Raw genomic sequence first — 13,821 nt, 5'->3', positions numbered from 1 at the left:
CAATTATGGCTGTTTTTATAGTATTCTATTACAACTCATTAGTCACATTGTCGTAATGGATTGTATTTCATATTAATTTTTCCATCGCTGATGAGGTGCTGATGAGTTTGTGCCATCACGGAAATTATTAGCCTGAAAATAGAACAAAGAGAAACGGTAGTCTTAATACCAATGTTGTCAACCATGAGTAGAACGTCAACAGATTTCGAACATAGTTCCATCTTGCTACTATGTATATGGGAAATGACAGACTGCTATTGAAGGGTTTTTAATACAGTCATATTCTGCATGATTTCTTTGTACCAATTTTATTTTCCCAAGTTTCTTTTATCATATACCAGCACACCTAATATGTAACAACATATGCTGAATGGTGTAACAACTGGAAGCTGTCACCTAATATCAGTAAATGTAAATTTATCAGTTTTACACTTAAGAAAAGAATCATTTCCTCTCTTGATTACTCCATCAATGGTACTCCTCTTCAACGGGTCTCTGTTGTCAAGGATTTGGGCATTTACCTTACTTCCAACCTTAATTATTCTTTTCACATCAATAACATTGTTTCTAGAGCCTTCAAATCTCTTGGTTTTATTAAAGCGTCTCTGCCAGCCATTCAATGACATTTCAGCAATTATTTCTCTGTATTTTGTTTATGTAAGATCTATTCTAGAGTATGGCTCTGTTGTGTGGTCACCCCACCAGCAGGGCCGATCAGAAAAAATTGAGCAAGTACAAATTAAGTTTTTGAAATACATTTGTCGCAAACTCAATGTTCAGTGCAGTAAATCCAGCTACCCATTTTATTGCAGAATTCTGAACATCCCTAAGTTACACAATAGAAGACTAACCCTTGACATGTGCTTTTTATACAAAATAATCCATTCACATTATGATTCACCAAATATTCTAAATCAAATCTGCTTTTATGCCCCCAGTAGAAATTTACGCAAGAAACCCCTTTTTAAACAAGACTTGTGTTCTGCTAATTGCAGAAAATTCTCGACAGTGCCCAGATGCATGTCTGTTTTTAATGATATCTCTTTTAAATGTAATATAGATATTTTTCTACGCTGTGTAGTTTTAAAACTATTTTATCCAGTCATTTTTCCAGTTCTCCTTTTTGATTCGTGTATGTTTTTTCAATTTAATGTAACGTGTTACTTTTATGGTTGTCTTGTACATTTGTCTTGTGATGGTGTGACTTTTTTGTTCCGCAGATCTGTTAGTGGGTTTGCCCGTTGATCTGTGTTTCAAATAAAATACAAAACAAAGTAAAATAAAATAAAATAAAATAAAATAAAATAAAATAACATCTTCATTATATCGTGAGTATTATTAGAATCGGTGAAAATATTATAGCTATTATATCGTCATATTTCATTTTTTCACTAAATATGTATCAGCATCTTCGTTTCATCGTGAATATCATTATATATTTGTGAAAATATTACAGCACTGATAGCGTCACTCATTCATTTCATTTTGTCCCTAGTGTCTTAGAGCGCCCATGTCAAAAATTAAAAAAGAACAGAATTGTATATTGAGTGCAATGTAAGCATATATTCCTCTCATATTCACATACACACACACAATATACACAATATATATATATATATATATATATATATATATATATATATATATATATATATATATATATACTTGTTTAGTTCAAGATCAGCTGGAGTAGAGTGCTCAATACTAGAGTAGAGCTAAATATTTTAGATTATCCTGATCAACTCAGTTGTATATATATATATATATATATATATATATATATATATATATATATATATATATATATATATAAAGCTCTTCGAAGTCCCGTTGTCAAGTGTTGATACTTATTAGAGCTCACTTCATTTTCATATGTCGAATGCTTCTACCCCACTGCCTAAAGTGTAACTGTGTGTTAGCCTTGCAATATCTCAAGTACGGTCAGATGTTTAAGCTATAAAGCACACCCAGCGATGGTATACCAGAGATTTTGACCAGTTCACGACATATATGCACGAGCGATAGCGAGTTCACATATGAAGTGAACTGGTCATGTGAAGTGAACTGGTCAAAATCGAGTGGTATACCTACGCGGGGTGTGATTTATCGCTATTATATCATAACAGTATATTGAAATTCTGGCATAGAACATCAAAAAAAGGATTTTGGCTCTTGCCGTGAGCTCACTCATGTGCCACTCGTGGTATATCGCGAATATATACCACAGTTCTTTTCGCGTCTCGACCAATCAGATCAACTTAAAATACTGCAGAACAGCAAGGATTATAGGATTTTGAGAATTCGAATAAGCCTTGGATCAACAACTTTTGGCAATTTAATGTCATAGAATGGGTGAGCTAAATGTGGAAGAGAAACGTTTTAAAGTATAACGTGACAGATTGTAAGAGGACCAGTCGCTGATTATTAAGTCTGGATACTCATGGTAACTCACTTCTTTTACAATTAGCGTCTACCAAACAGTGCCATCGGCTCTGCATTGAACTATTGAATAAACAAAATTCGTAGACTAATGTATGGTTTGGCTTGCATTACGTGTGGATTGAAGACAATGCTATTAAAGCGAGTCTGCATACTTGATGTTTAACGAATGTAGTGGGAGTGACACCGACTTGCTACTTTTCTTTCTTTTTACAGAAATGAAAATTCATCGTAAATCGTCACTACTTGAAACTACCAAATCGAAAGGTAGGATGATTAAATATACAACGTGGCCGAAATGCTATCATTGTTTATATCCTTAGGGAAAGTGTGTCCCTGGTCTCTACATAATACAGCCACAGCATTGCGAAGGATAACTTTTCATGTACAATGACTTCTACCTTATGATGTCATTCAGTCCAAGATAGGATGGTACAGCTGTCACGTCCTATCGACACAGATGATTGAATATGATGCAAAAAAACAAGACATTTTGACAACACTGTAATCTGTCAAACACACATCATTACGATGACTCCTACTCTCCGCAAAAATGCAAAGGACTGCAATTTTGAATTTCTCATTCATTGTTTTTCACATCTGACAGAAACTGTTTCCATGGGAAAAATTCAAATACGACCAAACTCGACATGTTCTTTGGAGCCTGATGCAATTTAGAAATACAGATGTCTTTCGCAGTGTGTTCTTATGATTCCACGCCAGTACACATTTTTGAAGTACTTTCACAGATAACTTAATTGCAAGCAAGTGTCATATATAAGGGAGAAGCTGGCAGTGACCACGAGCGTTGACGTGGTGGTCACTTCCAGCTTCTTCCTTACATATGACACAAGGACCAAAGGTGCCAACATACTGTGATCGACTATATTTACAGACAGTTGAATCCCGGTAGTACTTAAAAATTAACTATATAAATTCATGAAAATTTGCACCAATAGGCCAAGAATGTTACCGTGTAAGATGTGTTACCAGGCCAAATGTTAAATGTGTTCTCGTCGGGATTTAGTAATCAGCGACCATGCCAAGAGGCCTCGGCAGCTTGTGACCGGCCTAGTCTATGAAATCTATATAGTCAAGGGTTCATTAGCTTACCATTATACAATATTTCAACACCTTGTGTGTCTTCTGCGATCAAATGTATTGCCCCCTGAGATAATCATTGCACAACAAATACCTGGTACTGAGATGTTAATTTCTGTTACCTCCATCATAGACCAGTCACTTTATACCGCCGATGATTCTCATGCTTTTAACCTGGCATTCTTGTCAGATGTTTTGCAGTATGTGAATCATTAATCCGTCCGTCATCGATTATTCCCTAAATTTTTGTTGAACGTATTCGTCGGAAAGTTTTAAGACTCACAGATCAAGTTTTAAAGAGGCAGTTTTTTTATCTGCTATATCTGAAAGCAAATTGACCAATTTGGTAAAAATTACGATAAAAACAAACGACTAACACCATGTAAATATCCAATGTAAACAAGAACTAATGTTAGAACCAGGAGTTGAGGACTGCCCCTTTAAAATGATCATTAGCATCAATATGTCGACAGATCCCATTGTGATGCATGACACAATAAATTAATCAGTTGAGCAAATCCTGACTCATGCAAAGTCTATCTCTAATGTAGATTCACTTACCGGTGAATTCACAAATAAAGGATTTCATCTTGAAGCAATAATCGTCATCCCACTTCCATCCTCGTCTCTTAAACCTTAATAGAAGAGAGAAAAACGTTTCATATTCATACATATTCATTTCCAATGGTAACGTTTGCAGCGTTATTGATGGCAACCTGGCGGCTTGGAGAACATGAGTGAATGAAATATGCCAAGAGTACGCGTGGCCTGTAGATTTTGTCACTGACACCCGTTCTTGTTAAAGGAGCAAAATAGTGATCGTTATATAAAAATGGAAACTAGGCGACTTCTTCTGACTTGTAGAAAAGGGCAGTGTGTGGTGAATACACCTAGATAATATCTATTTGAGGATCATAAACAGTTGAATTACAGGATCAGAGATAATGCGCGTGCATAGGTGTACTAAGCGTCAATAATCGGGCAAACGGATAGACAGACAAACAGGCACAGATTGGATAGACAAAGCCACATAGATATAGTCCAATCACTACAATACTACCACATTTGAGTACAATCTTGACCATCCGGGTTCTTCTTAGTGTTGTTGTTAGGCTCTCCTGGTGCCCAGTTGGCGTACTGGGCTTCTGTTTCGTCCTGCCACAGATACGAGCCCTCCGTTTCAATGTCGTTTAGACCTATCCAAAATCCATTTCCCTGAACAAGCTCTCCAAGCTCCTGATCTTCAATATACTGGGTTACCGCATCTGTTGTTGCTTCGTCTTTTAATGCTGCTAGGAAGCCACCTTCAGAGATGCAGTGGTCTTTTGCAGACTGCCAGTCCACCTTCAAAGTGTAAAACTTGAACTCGTGACCACCATGACTGAGAGGTCCAAACACTGTGGTCAAAAGCCAGAAGAATCGAATATAACGACATCATTGAGGAGCCTAAGTTTTTTTGTAAATAAGTAATTTCCAAAGCCTCACACTTCATGAGGCATTTCCGTTATGTAAAGATAAATATTACGGATGATGCAAGAGGTATCAAACTACTGATATATATATATATATATATATATATATATATATATATATATATATATATATATATATATATATATATATATATATATATATATATATATATATAGTTACAGATATCCTCGTGGGAAATTACGGTGTTCGATGCCGAATGCAGAGCGTTATAAATAATAACTCCGATTAAATAAATAAATAATAACATTAATATTATTACTTTGTACTTGAAGTAATATAATATATATATATATATATATATATATATATATATATATATATATATATATGTGTGTGTGTGTGTGTGTGTGTGTGTGTGTGTGTGTGTGTGTGTGTGTGTGTGTGTGTGCACGCGCGGTGGTGTCTGTGTCTGTGTCTGTGTATGTATATAGGTATGTATGTGTATGACATTGTATGCATTCCATAGTATACAGATGTCTCCGTGTGCAATTTCAGTGCGAAAAGCAAAGCTTTTTATAATAACACAAATTACTTCAAGTACAAAGTAATAATGTATGTTACTTAAGTGTCATGCATCCTGCAATCTTTGGACAGAACTAAAAATATCCATAGGTCTACACTCTCACTACTATGGTTGGGACGTACCATATCAATAAATGACCACGAATGATAATGTTTCATCCATTTTGAATGCCAAGTATTATTTCAACAATTCTCTCTTAGTTGCACTAAGTTTAAATAATAAGAAATTATGTTTTCATTCGGTTTGATTTATGGTACGTTGCTGATATACTTCTGGATAATTTATTAAATTTAGACAATTATGACACCAAAAGATTCAAGAACAAGAATTTCATGCAATGACGGACATGAAGCAAAAAAGATAACTCACCGTTACAGACAGGAACATCGCGTTTCTAAAATTGCAGAAAAGAGAGGATGATGTGAGCCCCAAGATGAGTATAATCACATTACAACTGTTACAACTATGATGAATGAAAGCATTCACTTAAAAAAGAGACAAAAATCTTCGTTCATTGGTACATTTTCATTTCAAGAGAAAATGATATGTATTCCCCGAAAATAAATTAAGACATTTTTCTTAGTAATGTTGATGTGCGCTCTGTGACGATTGTCACCAATCTGATTAAAATCAGACGTAGAGTACGGCGACGTCTATACTTACGCGGTATTTATCTTGCAGTCGTCTCTAACTATACATGTAGTGAGAGGCGACAGCAAGAGAAATACCGCGTAATGGTGCTGTCGTAGTTTTTTATATCCAAGTAAAACCTCGTTAGCTCGTTCCTGGAGATACAAGAAATCTATTTTTTTCCCTCTGTTCAGTCTATCAGAAGGCAGGGTATGAAACTATCAGTATGGACCACTCTTTTCGCTCGCTCCTAAACGCCGAACGATATGAATGAGCCCATACATCAACGAAAATTGGTAAAAAGAGGAAACGGTTTTCTATTTGGTCATGAAAAAATCAATTATCATTGCACATTTCGATTTCGGCGTTTTACATTGACTGACGTAAGCTGGTTGGTCTGAACACTGTCATAAACTTACTGTTTATCACTTATGATCAAAAGACTTTTGGTAAAGATGACAAACTTTAACAGTAAGAACAGATGAAAATTGCACAAAATATCGAAGGTGCACAACCAGACGAATAGTCAAACACATACATGTTCATCGAAGGTGTTGAGAATATCACGCTTGATACAAACGTAAGTTTAAACTCAAAAACTGAACGTGATTAATGTATATATGACCAAGCGTCTGAAAGGTAAACCTTGACTTTGGCAGATTATTTGCATATCAATCTTTTTCACCAATTTAGTTTTCGAAAAACATCCACTTTATAGAACTCTTGCTGACGCACGCTTTTGTTCGTAATCATCGGTGTCCTTCCTGATAGCACTGAAAAGTTGTGTAATTATGTAGTAAATTGTCTCGCAAAGCAGTAATGGTCTATTTACATGATATCGTATTTACAGCGTGTAAAGAAAATTCACAATGGTGACATTACCTGTCTTCCTGTAGTACAGGCTCCGAGAACTGTTCTGCATGTCACAGAGATGACCAAAATATACATTAACCACGTAATTGTCGAATATTTCATCGTGCGTATGTCCCGTTGAAGCTAGAAAATAATTGTTGAAATGATAAAATATACAGAAAATTTTTTCATCTCCAAATCACATGAGAAGCAATTTATTTTTGTCGTTCAAAGCTTTGAAATGATTTCATACAAAAACTTCCTTGACGTGTTCAAAGAGACTCAAATAACTGCAGTATGCACTGAACGGTTGTCAGGTTCGATGCAATCGATCGCCGTTCTAATGAGGGTGTAGGCTACTTCGAATACCTTGTAGGTCAGTTATTGCTCTTTCTCTCTCTCTCTCTCTCTCTCTCTCTCTCTCTCTCTCTCTCTCTCATATATCAGGTTTCGAATCTTCATGGCTTTAATTAACTAACACTTGTCAGCAAAAAAGAATTATGCAGGTCACACCCTATCCAAATCTTTAACATAAGAAATAAAGACCACTATATGTCTGTTTACGCTATATCGAGGAAACTCTCAGTGTTGTAAGTGTGAACCAGTCATCCGTGTGAGTGCGTCCGAACTTATTTCCTCAGGCTAAGTGAAATTTTGAAAGTTTGAAGTTTTGCCTTAATTGATGAAATATAATACATCGTAAGAGCCTTACTTATACTGTGTATTAATTTTCCGCAAAAACATTGAGAGAGAGAGAGAGAGAGAGAGAGAGAGAGAGAGAGAGAGAGAGAGAGAGAGAGAGAGCAAAACATTGGCTTCTGTATTCCCTAGCATGCCTTTAAATTGCCAAATCTACTTGTCAAGTACGAGAATTACTGTCATTCCTGTTTCATCTGTTCCAGGTCACTCATATCATTTCCATCTTAATGCCTCGATCTCGCAACAGCGACAGTAAACCTCTATTACGGGAAAACGTACATGGTGTTCACTTGTACCAGTTTATATATTTTCCCTTAGCTAGTCGTTCTCGTGCCTACCATATTGATTTCATCTCGTCTTGCTCCAAAATCATATAGTAACTACCAGCACCTTTTCGTTTTCTACTACATTAGATATCATTTTAAAGCTTTTAATGTTATGCGATATATTTGTACGCATGGAATAACTTTTTAAAGAGTTCTCCGGGCTGATAATAGAAACTTAATCAAACCATGAAATTAACTTCAATACAACCAAAAACGATCGATTTATGGCCTTCGCTGTTATTCATAGTCAAAGCGTTTATTGATATTGGTCCCGCCAGCATCTTTGACATAACGATTTCTCTGTAAATGAAAAGACGTCTTCTGAATAGCAGCATCACAAGCTACGGCCCTTAAAGATACATTTAAACCATTTTTTAAGGATAAGTTTTGTCAAAAGTTGATTCACCCGATAATAAAATGACGCATGAAAGACATCAAACGGTTTGAATTTTTAACCTTACGATAATAAGGACTAGTACGTCACACGCGATGTTGAACCACAATAAAGATATGACTGACGTCACGATGTCAGCTTGTTAGGTTCACTTGCGTGTCGTATTCTCCATTTTCTAGTAACATGTGGCCATGGCGACTCACAATAATCGTATTTTTTGAAATGTGAGACTCTCTCTTTTTCGCATCCCCGAAAGCAAGACTCTTTCCCTAATTTGAAATTTAAGATGTGGTATTGGTGAATTCGACAATTGTTCAACTATTAGATAGATGTATTAAAATAAGATATGTAAGAAAACCCACTTCGAAATAAGATGTACCTTGCTAGATAATAATGTGACTCTGTAAAGAATGAACACAGTCAAGCTATTTCTGTCACTAGAAGACAAAAATAGATTCATTTTGCATGCTTGATCTGCTGTCACTTTTATCAAATTTGTTAGTTATTATGGCACTGATGAGAATATTTAAATATTGTACATCACAATCATCAATATCGTTGAGGCAAACACTTGGCCGGATACTGCATAATTGTTCGTGATTTTAGTATAGAAACAAACTGACCTTTACGTTTGAACGCTGCATATTTTACTCGATTGAATTCTGATGACTTCAAACACGTAATTAGTACTCCCACAAGGGTCAATTATGCCATAAGCACGGCAATGGCATGTGATCACCAGCATAACAGATCACTATTTATAATGCGTTTGAAGTGAAACCATCGCCATATTTAAACTATCAGAAAGCCGTCTTCACATGTTGTCATGTCAATGTTAGTTTCGATTTTTTCCGGTTACAACCTTAACTCATCTATTGATCTGAGCAAAATTTGATGGCAATCAGTTTATGACTGCACTGATGAGAATAAGCCTTATCAAATTGTGTACCAAACATTCTATAATAAAACAGTGAGACGCTGTCCACTGAAAATTAACAAAATAAATTGCAGAAATTCAATGTGATAGCAATGATGTGTAATAGATATACTTATTCCGTTAAAAATACTCATTGTTTTGAAACACAAGGAAACATCCAATGAATGTTGATATTAGATATAGCTATGACAAATAAAAAAGTTTTGAAACTTCTAAAGAAATAAGAGCTTAGTATTGCTCTAAAGAGTTTGGATCTGCGGATGTAAATTCGGCAAAAACTTGAAAATCTATAAATCCACTGAAATTTTAAATAAAAACAACGGCAACAGCATGCGTTCAGCAAGTACTGATATCGCCAAAGTCTTCTGCGAGTATTTCTTGGTCATTAGTCCCAACCTGGCTTCAAAGATTACGAGATTACGACTTCCAGTAACTCTCACCATCATCTTAAACCATAGACCCTAAAAAGACCCTATGTTTAAACGCAGTCATAGCATATTTTTTTCGGCCTGTCGTAAAAGAGGACGCAGCAAAAAAACTAGCTGTTTTAGATTCTGTCAAAGCTACTGGTTATGATTTTATCCATCAAATATTGACCAATCATGCAGCTGAGTGTATATTTTTTGTCCTGTTTGATTTCATATATCATCAATCTTTCTATTTCAAATGGTGTCTTTCCCAATCCTCACCAAATTTAAAACAATTACTTTTTAAAGATGGGGTCTCCTTTTTATATCGGAACTATGGGCCATAGTTGTTGTCTGTCTTGCCAGTGTTTCAGAAACTCGTAAAGCAATAATTTACGGGCAGCTTGTCTCGTTATTCATGAATATAACATTCTCACTGACTCGCAGTATGGTTTTCGAAAAAAGGTAGAGTTCTACAGTTGGCGATATTGTTGCCGATCTGACAAGATGGAGACAATGGTTCAAACATCTCTTGGAGCATCTTTGTTCATTTCAAAAAGGCTTTTCACACAATAAATAACGAAATCTTTCTTTAAAAAATTACAATTCTATAGGCGAAGGTGTAAACAACTAGAATTACTTTATATTTATCTAAGAAATCGGAAACATATATGTTGATGTCCAATCTTCATGTCAAAGACAAATCACAAGCCGGTGTACTTCAGGTTTCCATTCTGGGCCCAATTTCATTTTTAGTATATACTGTTACAGACCGAAAATTTTCCTTTGAATATTACTTTGTTATCCCGAAAAATACAATAACGTCTGTGAACTATAAGAATTTACCTTCATCTTGGGAAAACTTCGTTGTCAGGGACATTGATTGAATTGGCGTCATTGACACTTAATTTTAAAGGGTATAAAACAGTGAATTTGCGTCATTAACACCCTAATTCCCACTTCAAGACGCTGGGAAAAGTACACAAGGAAAGACGTGACATAGTTGTGACAAAGTTATTCAACAAATTTATAAGAGTGCAAATTATTTAAATATCATATTCGATGCCCAATGAGAGAAAGTTAAATAGTGTATTTTCCAACGAGAGAATATTCCAATTACTTTTTACCAATCAAGGATTATTAGTTCATTAGAGATTGGAGGATTATTCGGATCACTCTTCTAAATGAAAGGATTCCTTTTAAAAGGAGATGAACACAGACCATCTTAAGTTTTAGCTGGGCATTTCTGATGTGTAAACTTTACACTTCAGTAATTAACAATCATCATCGATTATCACTCAACTAATTTGTTAGTCTCTACTCTGTCTGAAATCAGCAGCAGTATGCCAAACTTCCCAGATCGACGAATTTAGACATAATACAACGAATAATATCAGAAATTTTGATCGTTGACTTTTTGCAGTAAATAATCATAAAACCTTCTACCTTTGTCGTCTTACCTTTTTTCAAGCGATTTCAGTTGATTTTTAACATTGCCAAGTTAAATTACTTTCCCGTGATTAGAAAGGAATATTTATGACAAGCGACCTAGCGGCCGATATAGCTTCGCTGTGTTATGTAGAGAATAACTATTTTTGACACATGATGATGAAGAAGGTGGAAATCTTTGATAGCTCAATGCAGTGGCCAGAAAAAAGTGGCTAAAAATAGCTGCAAAAATACACAATTGAAGATTTCATCATACTTTGCATATATCACATCGGATCATCCCTAAGAACATGTCAACCAAAGCTATATCTGATTAGTAGTTTTTTGAGAATAAAATTTTCTGACCAAAAATGGCAACAATTGCCCCCAAAAATAAAAATTGCAGATTTCATCATAATTTCAAAAGATCAAATTTAGTACATCTATAGAAACCTGTATACCAAATTTCAAAGCTGTTGGACCAGTACTTTTTGAGAAACACATTTTTTAACCAAAAATGGAAAAACTTGACCCAAAAATTCAAAATTGCAGATTTCATCATGATTTCAATAAATATTATTAAGTTCACCTATAGAAATCTATTTACCAAATTTCAATGCTAACAGATGAGTAGTGTTGGAAATACACATTTTTTGACCAAAAATGGCAAAAATTGCCCCAAAAATACAAAATTACAGATGTCATCAGAAATTCAATATATATTACTTAGCTCATCTGTAGAAACCTGTATACCAAATTTCAAAGCTATCAGACCAGTACTTTTTGAGAAACACATTTTTTGACCAAAAATGGCAAAAATTGCCCCAAAATTACAAAATTGCAGATTTCATCATAATTTCAATAAATATCATTAAGGTGATCTGTAGGAACCTGTATACCAAATTGCAAAGCTATCAGATGAGTAGTTTTGGAAATACACATTTTTGGACCAAAAGTGGCAAAAATTGCCCCAAAAATACAAAATTGCAGATTTCAGCATAATTTCAATAAATATTATTTAGTTCATCTGTAGAAACCTGTATACCAAGTTTCAAAGCTATCAGATGAGTACTTTTGGAAATACACATTTTTTGACCAAAAATGGCAAAAATTGCCCCAAAAATACAAAATTACAGATTTCATCAGAAATTCAATGTATATTACTTAGTTCATCTATAGAAACCTGTATACCAAATTTCAAAACTGTCCGACCAGTACTTTTAGAGAAATACATTTTTTGACCAAAAATGGCAAAAATTGCCTTAAAAATGCAAATTTGCATATTTCTGCACAATTTGAACAAATCTGAAATAGATCATCCCTAGGGACATATGTACCAAATATCAAAGCTATCTGACTGGTAGTTTTGAAGAAGAAGATTTTTAAAGATTTTTTTACCAAAAATGACAAAAATTGCCTTAAAAATACAAATATGCAAATTTCACCATGATTTGGACAAATCTGACTGAAGTCACCCTAAGTAAACTGCATATTAGATTTCAAAGCAATCGGACAAGTGGTTTCAAGGAAGAAGATTTTTTTACCAAAAACACCAAAAAATGCCCCAAAAATACAAATATGCAAATTTCACCACGATTTGAACAAACTTAAGTGAGGTCACCCTAAGTGAGCTGCATATAAAATTTCAAAGCAAGTGGACTTGTGGTTTCAGAGGAGAAGGCAATTGTTGACGGACGTCGGACGACGACGGACGACGACGGACGACGACGGAAAATCAACCTGTTTGATAAGCTCCGCGTCGCTGACAGCGGAGCTAAAAACAAGGCTTGTTTTGAAAGCTGTAACTCACCTATTTATTCTTCTTTGATCAATCTGATAAGAGTTGTGTGTCTCCTCTAGCCTCTGGCTTGTCTCGCTAACACTGGTGATAGTGCCGATTTTTATCAGTTACCGAAAGGAACTTTACAAGTAAAATTTGACTACATCATTTGCGAAGACTAGTGTCTGATTGGTTAAATAATTCGTGCCTTTGGGAGAAAAATTGCCTCGTTAAAGTTAATCGCCCATGTGCATTCTATTATACTGAAATTTATTACCATTTACTTCATTTTCAATTTATTCACGGTTTGTGAGCACAGTGATTAGATTAGGACAGTATGACGAGAGGTGTACATATGTGATTGGTCGATACCCCAGACTTCAGAAACAAATCTGATGATGGTGCAGGAATCGTTCTATTGTAAAGTCAGTATACTCGATTTACTGTCGATGATATTGGAATTTTAAACAGATATATTCATATTTCCAAGAATAACCTTGTCGAAGTATTTCTGCTACATTTGTTTCACCGATGTTGACGTCGATAACAATTCCAACCTCACCCCGTCAATGTAAAACAACAACATGATGACCCAGCCTTTGGGAGCTGCTCAATAACTCCCTCCGCATCTGTGTGTACAGGGAGTTGGGGACAATGTGAGACATACAGCCCGAGAAGCTGTACGAGGGCTAATATATAGTGTATAACACACCAGCGGAAAGGGTTATTGCTATCACATTGTATGCGTTTGTGTTTCTCGAGTTTACTAGTGCATCTGCAAGTTTGCCCTCTTAGAGGATAAAGAAGACTT

General features: G+C 35.2%; 1 protein-coding gene across 2 annotated transcripts; it reads right to left on the bottom strand.

The window, feature by feature from the left end:
• Positions 1–3: 3 nt before the first annotated feature.
• LOC139147162 (lectin BRA-3-like) lies at positions 4–13,181 on the bottom strand. Of its 2 annotated transcripts, none has more exons than XM_070718074.1 (6): positions 13,041–13,181; positions 7,070–7,183; positions 5,927–5,951; positions 4,601–4,937; positions 4,102–4,175; positions 4–132 (listed from the first exon to the last, which is right to left on the bottom strand). In XM_070718074.1, exons 2-6 carry the CDS (start codon positions 7,160–7,162, stop codon positions 128–130), a joined length of 534 nt encoding a protein of 177 aa, XP_070574175.1. In that variant the 5' UTR covers positions 7,163–7,183; positions 13,041–13,181; the 3' UTR covers positions 4–127. The 2 variants fall into 2 exon arrangements, with proteins under 2 accessions (XP_070574175.1, XP_070574176.1); XM_070718075.1 differs by having other exon boundaries at positions 4,604–4,937.
• Between the last annotated feature and the right edge of the window lie 640 nt (positions 13,182–13,821).

The sequence above is a fragment of the Ptychodera flava genome, chromosome 13 (genome assembly GCF_041260155.1).
Source record: "Ptychodera flava strain L36383 chromosome 13, AS_Pfla_20210202, whole genome shotgun sequence".
NCBI classification, from domain to species: Eukaryota; Metazoa; Hemichordata; class Enteropneusta; family Ptychoderidae; genus Ptychodera; species Ptychodera flava.
The sequence above is the reverse complement of the archived record's forward strand: the minus strand, read 5'-3'. Positions and strand labels throughout refer to the sequence as shown.